Source organism: Siphateles boraxobius, unplaced genomic scaffold (genome assembly GCF_051911475.1).
Source record: "Siphateles boraxobius isolate OS27281-9 unplaced genomic scaffold, OSU_SipBor_1 14, whole genome shotgun sequence".
Lineage (NCBI taxonomy): Eukaryota > Metazoa > Chordata > Actinopteri > Cypriniformes > Leuciscidae > Siphateles > Siphateles boraxobius.
Window position 1 is genome coordinate 272377 of NW_027508744.1, and position 22542 is coordinate 294918.

Consider the following 22542-nt stretch of genomic DNA (forward strand, 5'->3'; position numbering starts at 1 on the left):
TTTATAGCATCAAATAAACATGAATGAACATAAGAAGGGATGTTGTTTTAACCGCGGAAAGGCTTCAGTATATTCAGTTTTTCAAGTTCAAATCCTCCCATGTTAATCTACTAACTCTCCTGACTGCTTTGTCGGACAAAATGGCGGATGGCGAAGTATGATTGGTCAGATCGCCTGTCAATCAAGCTCCCTGCGAAGGGTCAATTGTATTTCCGTAATATGACGTATTTCTGTGGTAATTCAATGGGTTTTTCAATGGCTTAAATGCCATATACAGTTGTAATCGAAATTATTCACCCCCCATTGCAAATCAGGTTTATTGGCAAAATGTCCAGACTTTCAGCGGTTGAACAAATCAAACAAAAGTAATTGAAAGCTCAACACAACAAATGTATATATACTATTTTAGATTTTCTACTCGGTGTTACTTGCTGTCTGCTTGTAATTCATTGCGAAATTTACTAGCAATGTTTTGAATATTGTTTCAAAGCAAGCAATTTTTTTTTCATGATACCATGGAAAAACAATCAATTATTAAAATTATTAACAACAAATGACTTTTAATGACTTATGCAGTATCAAAATTATTCAACCCCATCATGGCAAGCATCTTTAGTACTCAGTAGAACACCCTTTTGCTTGCTTTTGCTGCTGCAACCGCCGTCTTTAAATCCCACCACAGGTGACTGTGTCTTTCTTCTTGGACCATTCTTTTGATTTAGCCATATTTCTTACATGCAGACAAACGTGACACTCAACAAACCTCGCCAGTTCAGATATTTCATGTGTTCTAGCTCAAGCACGCCTGCTGCAACTAATGAAGCCCTTGAATAGTGAGACAAGACAGATTTGTGCTATTGTGAGGGATTCTATTCAGGGGGTTGAATAATTTTGAGACTGCAGAAGACATTAAAAGTTGCATTTTCAGTTAAATTTAGGGAAACCACTTGAAACATTTGTTGTGTTGAGCTGTTTCAATTACTTTAGTTTGATTTGTTCATTGGAAACCGCTGAAAGTATGTACATTTTTTTCCAATAAACCATTGTGTGTGTGTGTGTGTGTATGTATACAGGTGAACCTTGAAAAATTAGAATATCGTGCAACAGTTCATGTATTTCAGTCATTCAAATTAAAAGGTGAAACTAATATATTTAGTATATATAACTATATACATATGCATGATTATACTTTTCAGACATTTTTGTATTTAATAACCTTTTTATATTGATTTCATGTAATATTCTAATTTTCTGAGATTTTGAATTTGGGTTTTCATAAGCTGTAAGCCATAATCATCAAAATTATAACTTTTGCACTTCTAATTTTTTCAGTTTCACCTGTATGTGTGTGTGTATGTATATATATATAAACATAATGAGTTTAAATATGCTTCCAAATTAGCTGGCAGTAAATAAACACACATTCAGTCCTTTACGTTAAGAGATGTTCCACAGCCTCAGCATGACAGATGCACTTTAATGATGGACAGATTCACTTTAATGATGGACAGATTCACTTTAATGATGGACAGATTCACTTTAATGATGGACAGATTCACTTTAATGATGGACAGATTCACTTTAATGATGGACAGATTCACTTTAATGATGGATAGATGCACTTTAATGATGGATAGATGCACTTTTATGATGGATAGATGCACTTTAATGATGGACAGATTCACTTTAATGATGGACAGATTCACTTTAATGATGGATAGATGCACTTTAATGATGGACAGATTCACTTTAATGATGGACAGATTCACTTTAATGATGGACAGATTCACTTTAATGATGGATAGATGCACTTTAATGATGGATAGATGCACTTTTATGATGGATAGATGCACTTTTATGATGGACAGATTCACTTTAATGATGGACAGATTCACTTTAATGATGGACAGATTCACTTTAATGATAGACAGATTCACTTTAATGATGGACAGATTCACTTTAATGATGGACAGATTCACTTTAATGATGGACAGATTCACTTTAATGATGGACAGATTCACTTTAATGATAGACAGATTCACTTTAATGATGGACAGATTCACTTTAATGATGGACAGATTCACTTTAATGATGGACAGATTCACTTTAATGATGGACAGATTCACTTTAATGATGGATAGATGCACTTTAATGATGGATAGATGCACTTTTATGATGGATAGATGCACTTTTATGATGGATAGATGCACTTTAATGATGGACAGATTCACTTTAATGATGGACAGATTCACTTTAATGATGGATAGATGCACTTTAATGATGGACAGATTCACTTTAATGATGGACAGATTCACTTTAATGATGGACAGATTCACTTTTATGATGGATAGATGCACTTTAATGATGGATAGATGCACTTTTATGATGGATAGATGCACTTTTATGATGGACAGATTCACTTTAATGATGGACAGATTCACTTTAATGATGGACAGATTCACTTTAATGATGGATAGATGCACTTTAATGATGGACAGATTCACTTTAATGATGGATAGATGCACTTTAATGATGGACAGATTCACTTTAATGATGGACAGATTCACTTTAATGATGGACAGATTCACTTTTATGATGGATAGATGCACTTTAATGATGGATAGATGCACTTTTATGATGGATAGATGCACTTTTATGATGGACAGATTCACTTTAATGATGGACAGATTCACTTTAATGATGGACAGATTCACTTTAATGATGGACAGATGCACTTTAATGATGGATAGATGCACTTTTATGATGGACAGATTCACTTTAATGATGGACAGATGCACTTTAATGATGGACAGATTCACTTTAATGATGGACAGATTCACTTTAATGATGGATAGATGCACTTTTATGATGGATAGATGCACTTTAATGATGGATAGATGCACTTTTATGATGGATAGATGCACTTTTATGATGGATAGATGCACTTTTATGATGGATAGATGCACTTTTATGATGGACAGATGCACTTTAATGTATTTTCAGAAAAATATATCCATTGACTCCCATTATAAAGCTTGGAAGAGACAGGACATTTGTTAATATAACTCAGATTGTGTTCGTCTAAAAGAAGAATGTCATATAAACCTAGAATGAGTTGAGGGAGAGTAAATCATGGGCTAATTTCCATTATTGGGTGAACTATCCCTTTAAGTGATTTGCAGGCAGTTGCCAGGCAGCGACACACACACACACACTCTCAAGCGCACACACTCACCTGACGTCATATTGCTGCTCTCTCTCTCTCTCTCTCTCTCTCTCTCTCAGGTGCAGGAGTTGACCCGTGTGCTGCAGGAGAAGTCTGACTGCTGCAGTGAGCTGCTGTTGAGCGTCGAGCAGCTGCAGAGAGATGTGTGTGAGAGAGACGAGGAGATCGAGACGCTCGGTGCGCGCGTGAGAGAGCTGGAGCACACACTCATGCACAGGGTCAGTGTGTGTTTCTCCTCCGGTTCTGCTGTTAGCTGCCAGTCTTACTCCACTGGGACGCTGTGTGTGTGTCTGTGTGTGTGTGTGTGTGTGTGTGTGTGTGTGTGTGTGTGTGTATGTGTGTGTGTGTGTGCGTGTGTGTGCGCGTGTGCGTGTGCGCGTGTGCACGTGTGCGTGTGTGTGCGTGCGTGTGTGTGTGTGAGGAGAGCATGACGAATAGGACTGTCTGAGCGTGAGTGTGAATGTGTGTGAGGAGAGCATGATGAACGTGTGTGTCCTTTCTGTGTATTAATGTGGTGTGTGTGTGTGAATGCAGTGGTTTAGCGTCTCTGCTTTAATGATCATGTTCTGTCTCTATGCGTGTGTGTTATTGGGCTTGTATGTCAGCGGACGACCTGTTTGTGTGTCTAATTTAGTTGTGAGTGAATATATTTGTAGAAGGGAGTGAGTTTATCTAGATGTTATTCTTATATTCATGAATATTTTTTGCGTGTTTCTGACCGTCTGATTACTGTAACATGCTAAAGCACTGCACACACACTATACATGCTACAGCACTGCACACACACTATACATGCTACAGCACTGCACACACACTATACATGCTAAAGCACTGCACACACACTATACATGCTACAGCACTGCACACACACTATACATGCTAAAGCACTGCACACACACTATACATGCTAAAGCACTGCACACACACTATACATGCTACAGCACTGCACACACACTATACATGCTACAGCACTGCACACACACTATACATGCTAAAGCACTGCACACACACTATACATGCTAAAGCACTGCACACACGCTAAAGCACTGCACACACACTATACATGCTACAGCACTACACACACACTATACATGCTACAGCACTGCACACACACTATACATGCTACAGCACTGCACACACACTATACATGCTAAAGCACTGCACACACACTATACATTTTACAGCACTGCACACACACTATACATGCTACAGCACTGCACACACACTATACATGCTAAAGCACTGCACACACACTATACATGCTAAAGCACTGCACACACACTATACATGCTAAAGCACTGCACACACACTATACATGCTAAAGCACTGCACACACGCTAAAGCACTGCACACACACTATACATGCTACAGCACTACACACACACTATACATGCTAGAGCACTGCACACACACTATACATGCTAAAGCACTGCACACACACTATACATGCTAAAGCACTGCACACACACTATACATGCTACAGCACTGCACACACACTATACATGCTAAAGCACTGCACACGCACTATACATGCTAAAGCACTGCACACATACTATACATGCTACAGCACTGCACACACACTATACATGCTAAAGCACTGCACACACACTATACATGCTACAGCACTGCACACACACTATACATGCTACAGCACTGCACACACACTATACATGCTAAAGCACTGCACACACACTATTCATGCTAAAGCACTGCACACACACTATACATGCTAAAGCACTGCACACACGCTAAAGCACTGCACACACACTATACATGCTACAGCACTGCACACACACTATACATGCTAAAGCACTGCACACACTATACATGCTAAAGCACTGCACACACGCTAAAGCACTGCACACACACTATACATGCTAAAGCACTGCACACACACTATACATGCTAAAGCACTGCACACACGCTAAAGCACTGCACACACACTATACATGCTACAGCACTGCACACACACTATACATGCTAAAGCACTGCACACACACTATACATGCTAAAGCACTGCAGACACGCTATACATGCTACAGCACTGCACACACACTATACATGCTACAGCACTGCACACACACTATACATGCTAAAGCACTGCACACACACTATACATGCTAAAGCACTGCACACACACTATACATGCTAAAGCACTGCACACACGCTAAAGCACTGCACACACACTATACATGCTAAAGCACTGCACACACACTATACATGTTAAAGCACTGCACACACACTATACATGCTAAAGCACTGCACACACACTATACATGCTAAAGCACTGCACACACACTATACATGCTACAGCACTAAACACACACTATACATGCTAAAGCACTGCACACACACTATACATGCTACAGCACTGCACACACACTATACATGCTAAAGCACTGCACACACACTATACATGCTACAGCACTGCACACACACTATACATGCTAAAGCACTGCACACACACTATACATGCTAAAGCACTGCACACACACTATACATGCTAAAGCACTGCACACACACTATACATGCTAAAGCACTGCACACACGCTAAAGCACTGCACACACACTATACATGCTACAGCACTAAACACACACTATACATGCTACAGCACTGCACACACACTATACATGCTACAGCACTGCACACACACTATACATGCTACAGCACTGCACACACACTATACATGCTAAAGCACTGCACACACACTATACATGCTACAGCACTGCACACACACTATACATGCTACAGCACTGCACACACACTATACATGCTACAGCACTGCACACACACTATACATGCTAAAGCACTGCACACACACTATACATGCTACAGCACTGCACACACACTATACATGCTACAGCACTGCACACACACTATACATGCTACAGCACTGCACACACACTATACATGCTAAAGCACTGCACACACACTATACATGCTACAGCACTGCACACACACTATACAGGCTAAAGCACTGCACACACACTATACAGGCTAAAGCACTGCACACACTATACATGCTAAAGCACTGCACACACACTATACATGCTGCAGCACTGCACACACACTATACATGCTACAGCACTGCACACACACTATACATGCTACAGCACTGCACACACACTATACATGCTAAAGCACTGCACACACACTATACATGCTGCAGCACTGCACACACACTATACATGCTACAGCCATCGTCTAGGAAACGTGTTTTTCACATCCCTATTTATGTGACCTTCAGTTCTAAAAAGGAAATAAATAAATATATTATTATTTTGTCGGGCAACTTTTTGATTTTGAACATTATTTTTTTTTATTACTTATTTTGAATGAATGAATAATAATATTATTATTTTGTCATGTAACTGTATTATTAAACATTGATTTTAATATTGTTGTTATTTTTGTTGTTGTTGTAGCAGTTGTTTTGATTATTATTTGCCATTCAACATTATTATTATTAGACTATTAAGTAATAATAATAATAGTTAGAGGTTTATGTAGATGTATTTTTGGAATATTGATATTGTTGTTGTGATTTTTATTATTTTACTACTAATATTTTTTGTTTTATTATTATTTTGTCATTCTTTTTTATCTTTATTTTTTATTTTATTATAAATACAAAAAAATTGTTGTTTTGATTATTATTATTTTGTCATTAAACTTAATTATTATTAAATAAATAATCATTCTTCTACCACTACTTATTTTTATTTATTTTTTTATCATTATTATTATGTCTATTAGTGATCTGCAAAAGTACATATTTTCAGTCTTGAGGCGGTGAACTAGTGAACCTCTGTAGTCTGCTGCCCGTGTGCGAGTGTGTGTTTAAGTGCTGTGTGTGTGTGTGTGTGTGTGTGTGTGTGTGTGCAGGTGGAGGAGGCTCAGCATGTGTCCATGGCGGGCCGAGACGTCACACTGGAGGCTCAGCTCCAGACCGAGAGAGAAGCTCTGGACAGGAAGGAGAAAGAGGTACTTCCTGTCACATGACCCTCTCACTGACAGAACACCATCACCTCATGTGTATCGAGACTTTCATTTCCGTTATAGGGAATATAGAGCTGTGAACCTCGAACAAAACCAACCAGCTCCGACGGGAATAACAGCTCAAAATTTGATGCTGCGTTTAAAAAGAAAATCATTTTTAATCTATTTTTGTATCAGAAAGCGTCACTACTGTTGTCAAGTCAGCTTAATTTCTACAGCGCTTTATACAACACACATCGTTTGAAAGCAGCTTCACTGTAATAAGCAGAATCAGTGATGCAAACTCGATCAAATATGAGACAAATTCAAATTATAGTCATTATTTAGTCAATTCATCAGTTATGAAACCTATGAATCTGCATCTCTGTTGTTTATACTGTAACACTGAAACATCCTGTATTAACTCATGTTAATGTTACTCAACTAACCTCTGCTAATCTGCAAAAACTTCTGTCGTGGAGACTTTTAAAATTTTAATAATTTACATTTTTTTCATGGTGACAGTGAGTATGATGAAAAAATTAGCTTGCTTTGAAACCTTTTTCAAAAAATTGCTTGTAAATTTTGTATTAATTACAAACAGACAGCAAATAACGCATTGAATTAAACAGGAAATTTTGAAGTTAAAAAATCAAAAGTAGTATTTTCTTGTAAAATGTCCAAAAATCTTCGTTTTTGTCACAACTTTTGACAAAATCTCACTGTAACTGGCTCACTTCAGTATGTACTTTTGCACTTAAAGTCATCGTGAAAGGGAAGTTGTGCTCATCTTTAATTCTCTATTGTGTCGTATATCTGAGTAAAACTGCTTGGTTTGCTATTGGCTATTGGCAACTTATTCTGATTCAAGATTATTTACACAATAATGATTTATAATGAACACTGCAAATAAGAATCCTGTGTGTGTGTGTGTGTGTGTGTGTGTGTGTGTGTGTGTGTGTGTGTGTGTGTGTGTGTGTGTGTGTGCGTGCGTGCAGATAGTGAATCTGGAGGAGCAGCTGGAGCAGTTTCGTGAGGAGCTGGAGAATAAGAGCGAAGAGGTGAATCAGCTCAACATGCAGCTGGAGATCCAGAGGAAGGAGATCAGCAGCCATCAGCAGAACCAGACCCGCCTCACACAGGTCAGACACACACACACACACACACACACACAGACCATCAGCAGAACCAGACCCGCCTCACACAGGTCAGACACACACACACACACACACACAGACCATCAGCAGAACCAGACCCGCCTCACACAGGTCAGACACACACACACACACACACACACACAGACCATCAGCAGAACCAGACCCGCCTCACACAGGTCAGACACACACACACACACACACACACACACACAGACCATCAGCAGAACCAGACCCGCCTCACACAGGTCAGACACACACACACACACACACACACACACAGACCATCAGCAGAACCAGACCCGCCTCACACAGGTCAGACACACACACACACACAGACCATCAGCAAAACCAGACCCGCCTCACACAGGTCAGACACACACACACACACACACACACACACAGACCATCAGCAGAACCAGACCCGCCTCACACAGGTCAGACACACACACACACACACACACACACACACACACACACACACACACACACACACAGACCATCAGCAGAACCAGACCCGCCTCACACAGGTCAGACACACACACACACACACACACACACACACAGACCATCGGCAGAACCAGACCCGCCTCACACAGGTCAGACACACACACACACACACACACACACACACACAGACCATCAGCAAAACCAGACCCGCCTCACACAGGTCAGACACACACACACACACACAGACCATCAGCAAAACCAGACCCGCCTCACACAGGTCAGACACACACACACACACACAGACCATCAGCAAAACCAGACCCGCCTCACACAGGTCAGACACACACACACAGACCATCAGCAAAACCAGACCCGCCTCACACAGGTCAGACACACACACACACAGACCATCAGCAAAACCAGACCCGCCTCACACAGGTCAGACACACAAACACACACACAAACACACACACACACACACAGACCATCAGCAGAACCAGACCCGCCTCACACAGGTCAGACACACACACACACACACACACAGACCATCAGCAGAACCAGACCCGCCTCACACAGGTCAGACACACACACACACACAGACCATCAGCAAAACCAGACCCGCCTCACACAGGTCAGACACACACACACACACACACACAGACCATCAGCAGAACCAGACCCGCCTCACACAGGTCAGACACACACACACACACACACACACACACAGACCATCAGCAGAACCAGACCCGCCTCACACAGGTCAGACACACACACACACACACACACACACACACACACACACACACAGACCATCAGCAGAACCAGACCCGCCTCACACAGGTCAGACACACACACACACACACACACACACACAGACCATCGGCAGAACCAGACCCGCCTCACACAGGTCAGACACACACACACACACACACACACACACACACACACACACACACACACACACACACAGACCATCAGCAAAACCAGACCCGCCTCACACAGGTCAGACACACACACACACACACAGACCATCAGCAAAACCAGACCCGCCTCACACAGGTCAGACACACACACACACACACAGACCATCAGCAAAACCAGACCCGCCTCACACAGGTCAGACACACACACACAGACCATCAGCAAAACCAGACCCGCCTCACACAGGTCAGACACACACACACACAGACCATCAGCAAAACCAGACCCGCCTCACACAGGTCAGACACACACACACACACACACACACACACACACACACACAGACCATCAGCAGAACCAGACCCGCCTCACACAGGTCAGACACACACACACACACACACACACACACACACACACACACACAGACCATCAGCAGAACCAGACCCGCCTCACACAGGTCAGACACACACACACACACACACACACACAGACCATCGGCAGAACCAGACCCGCCTCACACAGGTCAGACACACACACACAGACCATCAGCAGAACCAGACCCGCCTCACACAGGTCAGACACACACACACACAGACACACACACACACACACACAGACCATCAGCAGAACCAGACCCGCCTCACACAGGTCAGACACACACACACACACACACACACACACACACACACACACACACACACACACAGACCATCAGCAGAACCAGACCCGCCTCACACAGGTCAGACACACACACACACACACACACACACAGACCATCGGCAGAACCAGACCCGCCTCACACAGGTCAGACACACACACACAGACCATCAGCAGAACCAGACCCGCCTCCCACAGGTCAGACACACACACACACACACACACACACACACACACACACAGACCATCAGCAGAACCAGACCCGCCTCACACAGGTCAGACACACACACACACACACACACACACTAACCTGACCCGTAAATCTGCCCATCACAGAAAACTTTATGCACTTTTAAATTTTTAATAAAACACTGTTAAGTATGTTTTTAAAGCATTTGAAATACAAGGACTCAGAAAATGTCCTCATACATCACATTCACTTTGTAATACCAGTGTAATACCCATGTCTGTTCTCATAAATCACAAACACACACACACACACACACACACACACACACACACACCAGCGCTCTCGTCCTTCATACTCTTACATAAGAGGCTGTTTTCACACCCAGATTTTATTTCACACTTCAGCTCATTTTCAGAGTTTGCCTCCGCCCACTCGAGTCTCGTTCCACGTCGTGTTCTGTGTGTGTTTGCGTGACTGTCATTGTGAGTGTTGTTCACTTCACTTTATACTCATGCTTCTGTTTGGTTTCACAACAAACCTGAGCACACACTGAATTATATCCGACATTACAAGAGATGTGTGTGTGCAGCAAATTCCCTGTTCTGATCGTCAGCGTTTGTGTGTTTCATCCTCATCCCAGCCCAAACCATCAAACCACACCAGTTTAACCCATATAAGGCTGGTTTAACCCTTTAAAGACCATTTCTAAAGCCTGTAAATGATGAAGTCTTTGCTGTCGCATCAATCTCTCATTCCTTCATAGTTTATATTCTTTTATCAAGTAAAAGTATTTTAGTATAATTATGCAAGCGTCCTTCAGCTCGAGTCTTTCTGAGTCAAACCTGAGCTGATTTTATCAAGGAAACGCAAGAATAACTTTGATATTGTTAGTAATATTTCAGGCGGACTGAAGCAGCTTTACTTGATTATCATCATCTTTTATTAGAAAAATCACGAGTATCAAATATGATCATCAGGTTTATTTGTTCATCTGTCAATCATCTTTGTGTTGCATTGCATTATATGTTTTATATCTACAGATCATAAAACTGAGCATTTAAATATCATCTTACTAAGACATTATTGGCATATATTGATATGTATATGTGTTTTATGAAATTAACTGCTGGTCTGTTTTAAAGATCCCATTGATTTACATTAGAAGTATCAGAATTTCATGCAAATGTTTCATTCTGCATTTGCTGATATTTATATCTAATTTTACTCTTGTAATATGACATTTCAGAGAGAAACAGAATAACCAAACAGAAAAATATATGAAATGACTTGATTGATTGGACAGTGAAACGTGTCTGTATATGATCCCATATACAGGGATGAACAAAATACTTTATTATAAAGACAAAAAATGTTCCTGTATGATCAAGTGCACTGATGAATCATTCAAAATAAGACGCGGGAACATCAATTAAGATCGTGAGTGGAGTCAGTTCTGATTTCATGTTAACTTTAATGGTAATTTGGGTGTAAAACAGGAGATCGCGAGGCTAATCTCAGCCCTGTCGTCAGCTAGCTGCCCTAAATCATCCTCCAGCAGACAAAAGTGTCCTAAATTCAGAGTCATGTGACGATGTTTAACTCTTGAAGGTCTTGGAGGAGAAGGACAGGCAGATTATCGTCCTTAACGAACAGACCGTTAAACGTCAGCACACGGACACAGAGCCCGAGGAAGAGGTAAAGACGCGTATACATATGTGTGCCGTCAGTGTGTGTCCCACACATATGTATATAGCAGCTCTCGTTAAACCCGTGTCTGTGTGTGTGTGTGAGTGTGTGTTTCCTCTCGGTTTGGTGCCGCCTGCTGTTTTTTGCCATCTTGTGTTGCATAAACACACTTTACTTTGTATCTTATTAGTAACAGTCACACAAATGGCGAAACACATCAGCTTGTGTTTAAAGAGTGCAAACATTTCATTGCAGATTTACTGTATGATAAAAATATCATGATTGCATTCTTTAAACTGTATGTAATGTGTTTTCATTCACATTAAATTGAATAGAAACGCCTGCCTCAGATCCGCTGGGTTCATTCATTTCTTCATGTGTTGCCGTGGTTTGGGTTTTTTTCTTTTGTTCTGCGGTGTGTTTCATATTAATTCCTCTCACACCTTCTTCAGATTGTTCACCCAAAACGGAAAACCCATATTTTGTCTGTGGATCATAACATGAGATGTTTAGCAGAATGTTCACGCTGCTCTTTTCCGTACAATGGAAGTGAATGGGGTCCAACACTGTCAAGCTCTAATTATTATAAAAATAGTGACTCGTGTTGCAATATTTCAAGTCTTCTGAAGTCATATTATAGCTTTGTCTCAGATCTCCGGATCACTGTATGGAAAAGAGCAGCCAGTTTATTCTTTAATATGTCTTCTTTATTCTCCCTGTTAAAGTCATACAGGTTAAGATGACAAAATTGTCGTATTTGGATGAAATTTCCCTTTAGGAATTTCTTGTAAATTATGTATTTGAGTCAAAGGGTGTTTCACGTCTAAATTAAAATCCCTCAAATTCTTCAATCTCTCAGTCTTTTGTGGAGAGGGAACGACGGTTACACACACCCAGTCAGACAGGTCAGGTGACCTGCTTAACCATGTGACGCACAAATATCACTATTTTAAAGGAATATATCTTCAAAAAGAACATTTTGTCATCATTTACTCACCCTTGTGTTGTTCCAACCCTGTATTATTTTATTGTGTCCATGAAACACTAATTGAGTTTTCAGACAGAATGTCATCATGTGATGAAAGTGGGTTGTGGTTTATACTGTCGAACACCATAATAATTCATACGACGACTCCTGAAGTCGTGATCGATTAACCAGTTATTCACATGAATGGAATATGAGCTTTTATGATAGTGTGTTTAATTAGTGGTGCACTGAAATTTTATTTTTATTTTTTTAAATTTTAATAATAAACCTAAATTGTGCAGCACTTTGCTAAAAAATTAAAGGAATTGTTAAATTTTCATTAGTTTACATTTTTAAAATATTAGTTAAATTGTTAATGTTTTTGTGGCTAGAAAAGTTAAAACCGACATTTCATAGGACCATATATAAAAAATGATTAAATTGTAAAAATATTAATTACATTTTTGATTATTAAAATGTAATTAAACCATTAAAATTCAATCTAGAAAACATTAAATGGAAAACATGGAATTAAATTGGAGACAAAATAAAACTGAATTTGTGACAAATTCATAAGGCCCTATTATAGTAGTGAATTTTTAATTCATTGGTAAAATTTTACAATAAGATTCCATTTGTTAAGTTCTATAATAGTTAACATGAACTAACAAACCTTACTAAACTTTAATTTCGGTTCTTGTGATTTGGTAAAAAAAAAAAAATTCGATGCATCACTGCATTTTAATGTTGCTTTTTGGTTTTCCTTTCGGATCATGGCAGTAAAGATCACCACCCACTTTAACAGATTAGCAGAAATATCTCATTTAGAAAATAATACTTGGTTGGAATGTTTGTGTGAACGCTTGGTTTGAGAGACGTTGAGATGAACCCCGAGCCGAGTCGATGGCTAACAAACTAACAACACTTACTAAACTTTAATTACAGTTCCTGTGATTTGTTAAAAAAATTGATTACATTTAATGTTGTTTTTTGGTTTTCCTTTCGGATCATGACAGTTTTGGAAATAATACTTGGTTGGAATGTTTGTGTGAACGCTTTGTTTGAGAGACGTGTTTTGAGATGAACCCCGAGTTGATGTGTGTGTGTGTGTGTGTGTGTGCAGGCGTTGGAGCAGAAAGAGGAGGTTCTCCTTGATCTGGAGGCGCAGGTTGAGCATTTGCGTAGCGAACAGGAGCGACTGAAGAGGAACCACGAGGAGGAGGTGGAGCAGCTCAACGCCGTCATCGAGAAACTCCAGCAGGAGCTGTCGCACATCGAGCGCAAGGACGAGCCCAGAGACGAGAGCCACGAGATGAAGCAGAAAATGGATGAAGTCGCAACCGAGCTCGACACGCTGAAATCCGAACACGCCTCGCTTCGTAGCAAATACGAGCGCCTCCGCGAGGAGACGCTAGTGGAGCTGGAGGAGGCGCTGAGGGAGAAGACGGCGGCGTTCGTGGTGGTTCAGGCACAGGTTCAGGCGCTGGAGGAAAGCGCTGGATCGAGAGTGAGGAGTTTGAGCCGGCGAGTGGAGGAGCTGGAGGCGGCAATGGAGGAGAAGGACTCAGAGCTGCACGCTTGCATGCTAAATGTGGAGCTAGCGCAAACGGACGCCGACACTCTCCACACTAAAGTCGCCGAGCTAGAGGACAAACTCAGGGAGAAGGTGGCCGCCGTTCTGGTCAGTCAAGCTCAACTAGGAGCCATTCAGACGCAAACCAAAGATCTGAGAGGCGATGCCCCCGCTGGAGAAATGAGGAAAGGCCTCAGAGCGTCGACACACGGGCCGATCCTGCTGACGGAGAAGCTGAAGGAGCTGGAGGAGGGCTTGAGCGCGATGCAGGAGGACCAGGAGCTGCAGAAACAGATGTTGAGCAGCTCCGAGGACGAGGTGATGGAGTACGAGAGGAGATTAGCCGTGATGATGGACATACTGAACCAGATGAGAAGCAAACCGACCTATCACAGGCCGCTGATCACTGAGGTGCGTCATTCCCCTTCAACATTTCTCACATCATCAGTTTATTCGCTATAGTTTCGACAATGGGAATAGAATTTGACAAGAACTCAGTTGATATTTCACAGGTTTTGTCCGTCCTTCTGTTAGACTCTCACACATGAATAATGTTGAATATCTGTCAGCTGTTAAATTTAACTAACAATTAGATAATACCAGTTTAGCTCAACCAGTTACCAAGCAATGCTTCATGTTGTTCAGTCTGTGGTGTAAAAAGCTGCATTAGTTATTAAAGAAAAAACACTTCAGCAAAACATCATCAGCTCAAAGTGTCCCAATCATTTTTGGGCCCAAAATTTTATACTTTTTCGCTGTATGAAGAATTTTGGGGTATAATGTGTCACAGTTTACTTTATTTTTTTAATGATATGCGTCATTACTATATTAAGATGTAGTTCAAACAGTCTCTCGCAATGCTGAAGTTATGCGTTTGATTTTCAGGGAATGCATGAACTGGAGAAATGTGTAACTTCAATACAAATGCAAGTCACTTTTGGATGAAAGCGTCTGGCAGATATATAAATCTGAATGTAATCAAGAACCATTTTATTCACATTAACAACGGTTAATAATAATTAATAAAAATATTGCTCATAGTTAATTCTTGGTAGTTCATGCATTAACTAATGTTAATAAATGAGACATTATTGTAAAGTGTTACCATTATTACTAAATAAATATTACAATTATTGTAATGCACATTATAAGCAACTCAAACTCAGAAACCCCCCCCAGAAACACTGAAACCAGAGCGTGTAAATGAACACAGTGCCGCGCTTCACTCTGAAACATGCAGCGCTAATATTCCCCACAATTAAATCTCAGCCTGTGATGTTACTAAGAATACCACGATTTCAGTTTCATTGCGATTAGTTGTGCAGCTCTACTAATAACACTAGTGTTTGACGTCGCCTCATGAGAGTGTGTGGCACACAGGAGTCAGGCGAGGACCGGCAGCTGCTGTCAGAGCTGCTGCAGGAGGTCAGAGGTCAAGCGGCGTCCACTGAAGAGGAGCTGACCTGCTGCAGAGAGCTCAGCCTCAAGCTTCAGGAGGAGATTGAGGTACGAACGCACAGTTCTCCTACTGTATCTCATGATATTAGGTCTTGTTTTCTAAAAGATTGATCAACATTAAAAGAGAACAAATATCTTCAAATGGGGTCAGAAAAATAAGCCTAATTCAAAGGGAGAACAAGATTATTTTTATGTTTTAAAGGGATAGTTCACACAAAAATGAATATTATTGATATATATTGAATATATTGATGAATAGATGCACTTTAATGATGAATAGATGCACTTTTATGATGGATAGATGCACTTTAATGATGGATAGATGCACTTTTATAATGGATAGATGGACTTTAATGATGGATAGATGCACTTTAATGATGGATAGATGCACTTTAATGATGGATAGATGCACTTTAATGATGGATAGATGCACTTTAATGATGGATAGATGGACTTTTATGATGGATAGATGCACTTTAATGATGGATAGATGCACTTTTATGATGGATAGATGCACTTTAATGATGGATAGATGCACTTTTATGATGGATAGATGCACTTTTATGATGGATAGATGCACTTTAATGATGGATAGATGCACTTTTATGATGGATAGATGCACTTTAATGATGGATAGATGCACTGTTATGATGGATAGATGCACTTTTATGATGGACAGATGCACTTTTATGATGGATAGATGCACTTTAATGATGGACAGATGCACTTTAATGATGGACAGATGCACTTTTATGATGGACAGATGCACTTTTATAATGGATAGATGCACTTTTATGATGGATAGATGCACTTTAATGATGGATAGATGCACTTTTATGATGGATAGATGCACTTTAATGATGGATAGATGCACTTTAATGATGGATAGATGCACTTTTATGATGGATAGATGCACTTTAATGATGGATAGATTCACTTTTATGATGGATAGATGCACTTTTATGATGGATAGATGCACTTTAATGATGGATAGATGCACTTTTATGATGGATATATGCACTTTAATGATGGATAGATGCACTTTTATGATGGATAGATGCACTTTTATGATGGATATATGCACTTTTATGATGGATAGATGCACTTTAATGATAGATAGATTCACTTTTATGATGGATATATGCACTTTAATGATGGATAGATGCACTTTTATGATGGACAGATGCACTTTTATGATGGATAGATGCACTTTTATGATGGACAGATGCACTTTATGATGGACAGATGCACTTTTATGATGGATAGATGCACTTTTATGATGGACAGATGCACTTTTATGATGGACAGATGCACTTTTATGATGGATAGATGCACTTTTATGATGGATAGATGCACTTTTATGATGGACAGATGCACTTTTATGATGGATAGATGCACTTTAATGATGGATAGATGCACTTTTATGATGGACAGATGCACTTTTATGATGGACAGATGCACTTTAATGATGGATAGATGCACTTTTATGATGGACAGATGCACTTTTATGATGGACAGATGCACTTTTATGATGGACAGATGCACTTTTATGATGGACAGATGCACTTTTATGATGGATAGATGCACTTTTATGATGGACAGATGTACTTTAATGATGGATAGATGCACTTTAATGATGGATAGATGCACTTTAATGATGGACAGATGCACTTTAATGATGGATAGATGCACTTTAATGATGGATAGATGCACTTTTATGATGGATAGATGCACTTTTATGATGGATAGATGCACTTTAATGATGGATAGATGCACTTTTATGATGGATAGATGCACTTTAATGATGGATAGATGCACTTTAATGATGGATAGATGCACTTTTATGATGGATATATGCACTTTTATGATGGATATATGCACTTTAATGATGGATAGATGCACTTTTATGATGGATAGATGCACTTTAATGATGGATAGATGCACTTTTATGATGGATAGATGCACTTTAATGATGGATAGATTCACTTTAATGATGGATAGATGCACTTTAATGATGGATAGATTCACTTTTATGATGAATAGATTCACTTTAATGATGGATAGATGCACTTTAATGATGGATAGATTCACTTTAATGATGGATAGATGCACTTTTATGATGGATAGATGCACTTTAATGATGGATAGATGCACTTTTATGATGGATAGATGCACTTTAATGATGGATAGATGCACTTTTATGATGGATAGATGCACTTTAATGATGGATAGATGCACTTTTATGATGGATAGATGCACTTTTATGATGGACAGATGCACTTTAATGATGGATAGATGCACTTTTATGATGGATAGATGCACTTTTATAATGGATAGATGCACTTTAATGATGGATAGATGCACTTTTATAATGGATAGATGGACTTTTATGATGGATAGATGCACTTTTATAATGGATAGATGCACTTTTATGATGGACAGATGTACTTTAATGATGGATAGATGCACTTTAATGATGGATAGATGCACTTTAATGATGGACAGATGCACTTTAATGATGGATAGATGCACTTTTATGATGGACAGATGCACTTTTATAATGGATAGATGGACTTTTATGATGGATAGATGCACTTTTATAATGGATAGATGCACTTTTATGATGGACAGATGCACTTTAATGATGGACAGATGCACTTTAATGATGGATAGATGCACTTTAATGATGGACAGATGCACTTTAATGATGGATAGATGGACTTTTATGATGGACAGATGCACTTTTATGATGGATAGATGCACTTTTATGATGGACAGATGTACTTTAATGATGGATAGATGCACTTTAATGATGGATAGATGCACTTTTATGATGGATAGATGCACTTTAATGATGGATAGATGGACTTTTATGATGGATAGATGCACTTTAATGATGGATAGATGCACTTTTATGATGGATAGATGCACTTTAATGATGGATAGATGGACTTTTATGATGGACAGATGCACTTTTATGATGGATAGATGCACTTTTATGATGGACAGATGTACTTTAATGATGGATAGATGCACTTTAATGATGGATAGATGCACTTTTATGATGGACAGATCCACTTTTATGATGGACAGATGCACTTTAATGATGGATAGATGCACTTTAATGATGGATAGATGCACTTTTATGATGGATAGATGCACTTTTATGATGGATAGATGCACTTTTATGATGGATAGATGCACTTTAATGATGGATAGATGCACTTTTATGATGGATAGATGCACTTTAATGATGGATAGATGCACTTTTATGATGGATAGATGCACTTTTATGATGGATAGATGCACTTTTATGATGGATAGATGCACTTTTATGATGGATAGATGCACTTTTATGATGGATAGATGCACTTTTATAATGGATAGATGGACTTTTATGATGGATAGATGCACTTTTATAATGGATAGATGGACTTTTATGATGGATAGATGCACTTTAATGATGATAGATGCACTTTTATGATGGATAGATGCACTTTAATGATGGATAGATGCACTTTTATGATGGATAGATGCACTTTAATGATGGATAGATGCACTTTTATGATGGATAGATGCACTTTTATGATGGATAGATGCACTTTTATGATGGACAGATGCACTTTAATGATGGATAGATGCACTTTTATGATGGATAGATGCACTTTTATAATGGATAGATGCACTTTAATGATGGATAGATGCACTTTTATAATGGATAGATGGACTTTTATGATGGATAGATGCACTTTTATAATGGATAGATGCACTTTTATGATGGATAGATGCACTTTTATAATGGATAGATGGACTTTTATGATGGATAGATGCACTTTTATAATGGATAGATGGACTTTTATGATGGATAGATGCACTTTAATGATGATAGATGCACTTTTATGATGGATAGATGCACTTTAATGATGGATAGATGCACTTTAATGATGGATAGATGCACTTTAATGATGGATAGATGCACTTTTATGATGGATAGATGCACTTTTATGATGGATATATGCACTTTTATGATGGACAGATGCACTTTTATGATGGATAGATGCACTTTTATGATGGACAGATGCACTTTATGATGGACAGATGCACTTTTATGATGGATAGATGCACTTTTATGATGGACAGATGCACTTTTATGATGGACAGATGCACTTTAATGATGGATAGATGCACTTTAATGATGGATAGATGCACTTTTATGATGGACAGATGCACTTTTATGATGGACAGATGCACTTTAATGATGGATAGATGCACTTTTATGATGGACAGATGCACTTTTATGATGGACAGATGCACTTTTATGATGGACAGATGCACTTTAATGATGGATAGATGCACTTTTATGATGGATAGATGCACATTTATGATGGACAGATGCACTTTTATGATGGATAGATGCACTTTTATGATGGACAGATGCACTTTAATGATGGATAGATGCACTTTAATGATGGATAGATGCACTTTAATGATGGATAGATGCACATTTATGATGGACAGATGCACTTTTATGATGGACAGATGCACTTTTATGATGGATAGATGCACTTTTATGATGGACAGATGCACTTTAATGATGGATAGATGCACTTTTATGATGGATAGATGCACTTTTATGATGGATAGATGCACATTTATGATGGACAGATGCACTTTTATGATGGATAGATGCACATTTATGATGGACAGATGCACTTTTATGATGGATAGATGCACTTTTATGATGGACAGATGTACTTTAATGATGGATAGATGCACTTTAATGATGGATAGATGCACTTTAATGATGGATAGATGCACTTTAATGATGGACAGATCCACTTTTATGATGGACAGATGCACTTTAATGATGGATAGATGCACTTTAATGATGGATAGATGCACTTTTATGATGGATAGATGCACTTTAATGATGGATAGATGCACTTTAATGATGATAGATGCACTTTAATGATGGATAGATGCACTTTTATGATGGATAGATGCACTTTAATGATGGATAGATTCACTTTAATGATGGATAGATGCACTTTAATGATGGATAGATGCACTTTTATGATGGATAGATGCACTTTAATGATGGATAGATGCACTTTTATGATGGATAGATGCACTTTAATGATGGATAGATTCACTTTAATGATGGATAGATGCACTTTAATGATGGATAGATTCACTTTTATGATGAATAGATTCACTTTAATGATGGATAGATGCACTTTAATGATGGATAGATTCACTTTAATGATGGATAGATGCACTTAATGATGGATAGATGCACTTTAATGATGGATAGATGCACCTTTATGATGGACAGATGCACTTTTATGATGGACAGATGCACTTTAATGATGGACAGATGCACTTTAATGATGGATAGATGCACTTTTATGATGGATAGATGCACTTTAATGATGGATAGATTCACTTTTATGATGGATAGATGCACTTTAATGATGGATAGATGCACTTTAATGATGGATAGATGCACTTTAATGATGGATAGATTCACTTTAATGAGGGATAGATGCACTTTAATGATGGATAGATGCACTTTAATGATGGACAGATGCACTTTAATGATGGACAGATGCACTTTTATGATGGATAGATGCACTTTAATGATGGATAGATGCACTTTAATGATGGATAGATGCACTTTTATGATGGACAGATGCACTTTTATGATGGACAGATGCACTTTAATGATGGACAGATGCACTTTAATGATGGACAGATGCACTTTAATGATGGACAGATGCACTTTTATGATGGACAGATGCACTTTAATGATGGACAGATGCACTTTTATGATGGATAGATGCACTTTAATGATGGATAGATGCACTTTAATGATGGATAGATGCACTTTTATGATGGATAGATGCACTTTAATGATGGATAGATGCACTTTTATGATGGACAGATGCACTTTTATGATGGACAGATGCACTTTAATGATGGATAGATGCACTTTAATGATGGACAGATGCACTTTAATGATGGACAGATGCACTTTTATGATGGACAGATGCACTTTTATGATGGATAGATGCACTTTAATGATGGATAGATGCACTTTAATGATGGATAGATGCACTTTTATGATGGATAGATGCACTTTAATGATGGATAGATGCACTTTTATGATGACAGATGCACTTTTATGATGGACAGATGCACTTTAATGATGGATAGATGCACTTTAATGATGGACAGATGCACTTTAATGATGGACAGATGCACTTTTATGATGGACAGAT

General features: G+C 39.0%; 1 protein-coding gene across 2 annotated transcripts in view; it reads left to right on the forward strand.

The window, feature by feature from the left end:
• Window positions 1-22542, forward strand: part of akap9 (A kinase (PRKA) anchor protein 9) — a 134001-nt gene that overhangs the window by 84105 nt on the left and 27354 nt on the right. For both annotated transcript variants that reach the window (XM_077230145.1, XM_077230146.1), the window contains 6 exons: window positions 3286-3444; window positions 7113-7211; window positions 8204-8347; window positions 12186-12272; window positions 14354-15214; window positions 16184-16309. In XM_077230145.1, the coding sequence (XP_077086260.1) occupies window positions 3286-3444; window positions 7113-7211; window positions 8204-8347; window positions 12186-12272; window positions 14354-15214; window positions 16184-16309 (1476 nt within the window). The remainder of the gene's footprint in view (window positions 1-3285; window positions 3445-7112; window positions 7212-8203; window positions 8348-12185; window positions 12273-14353; window positions 15215-16183; window positions 16310-22542) is intronic.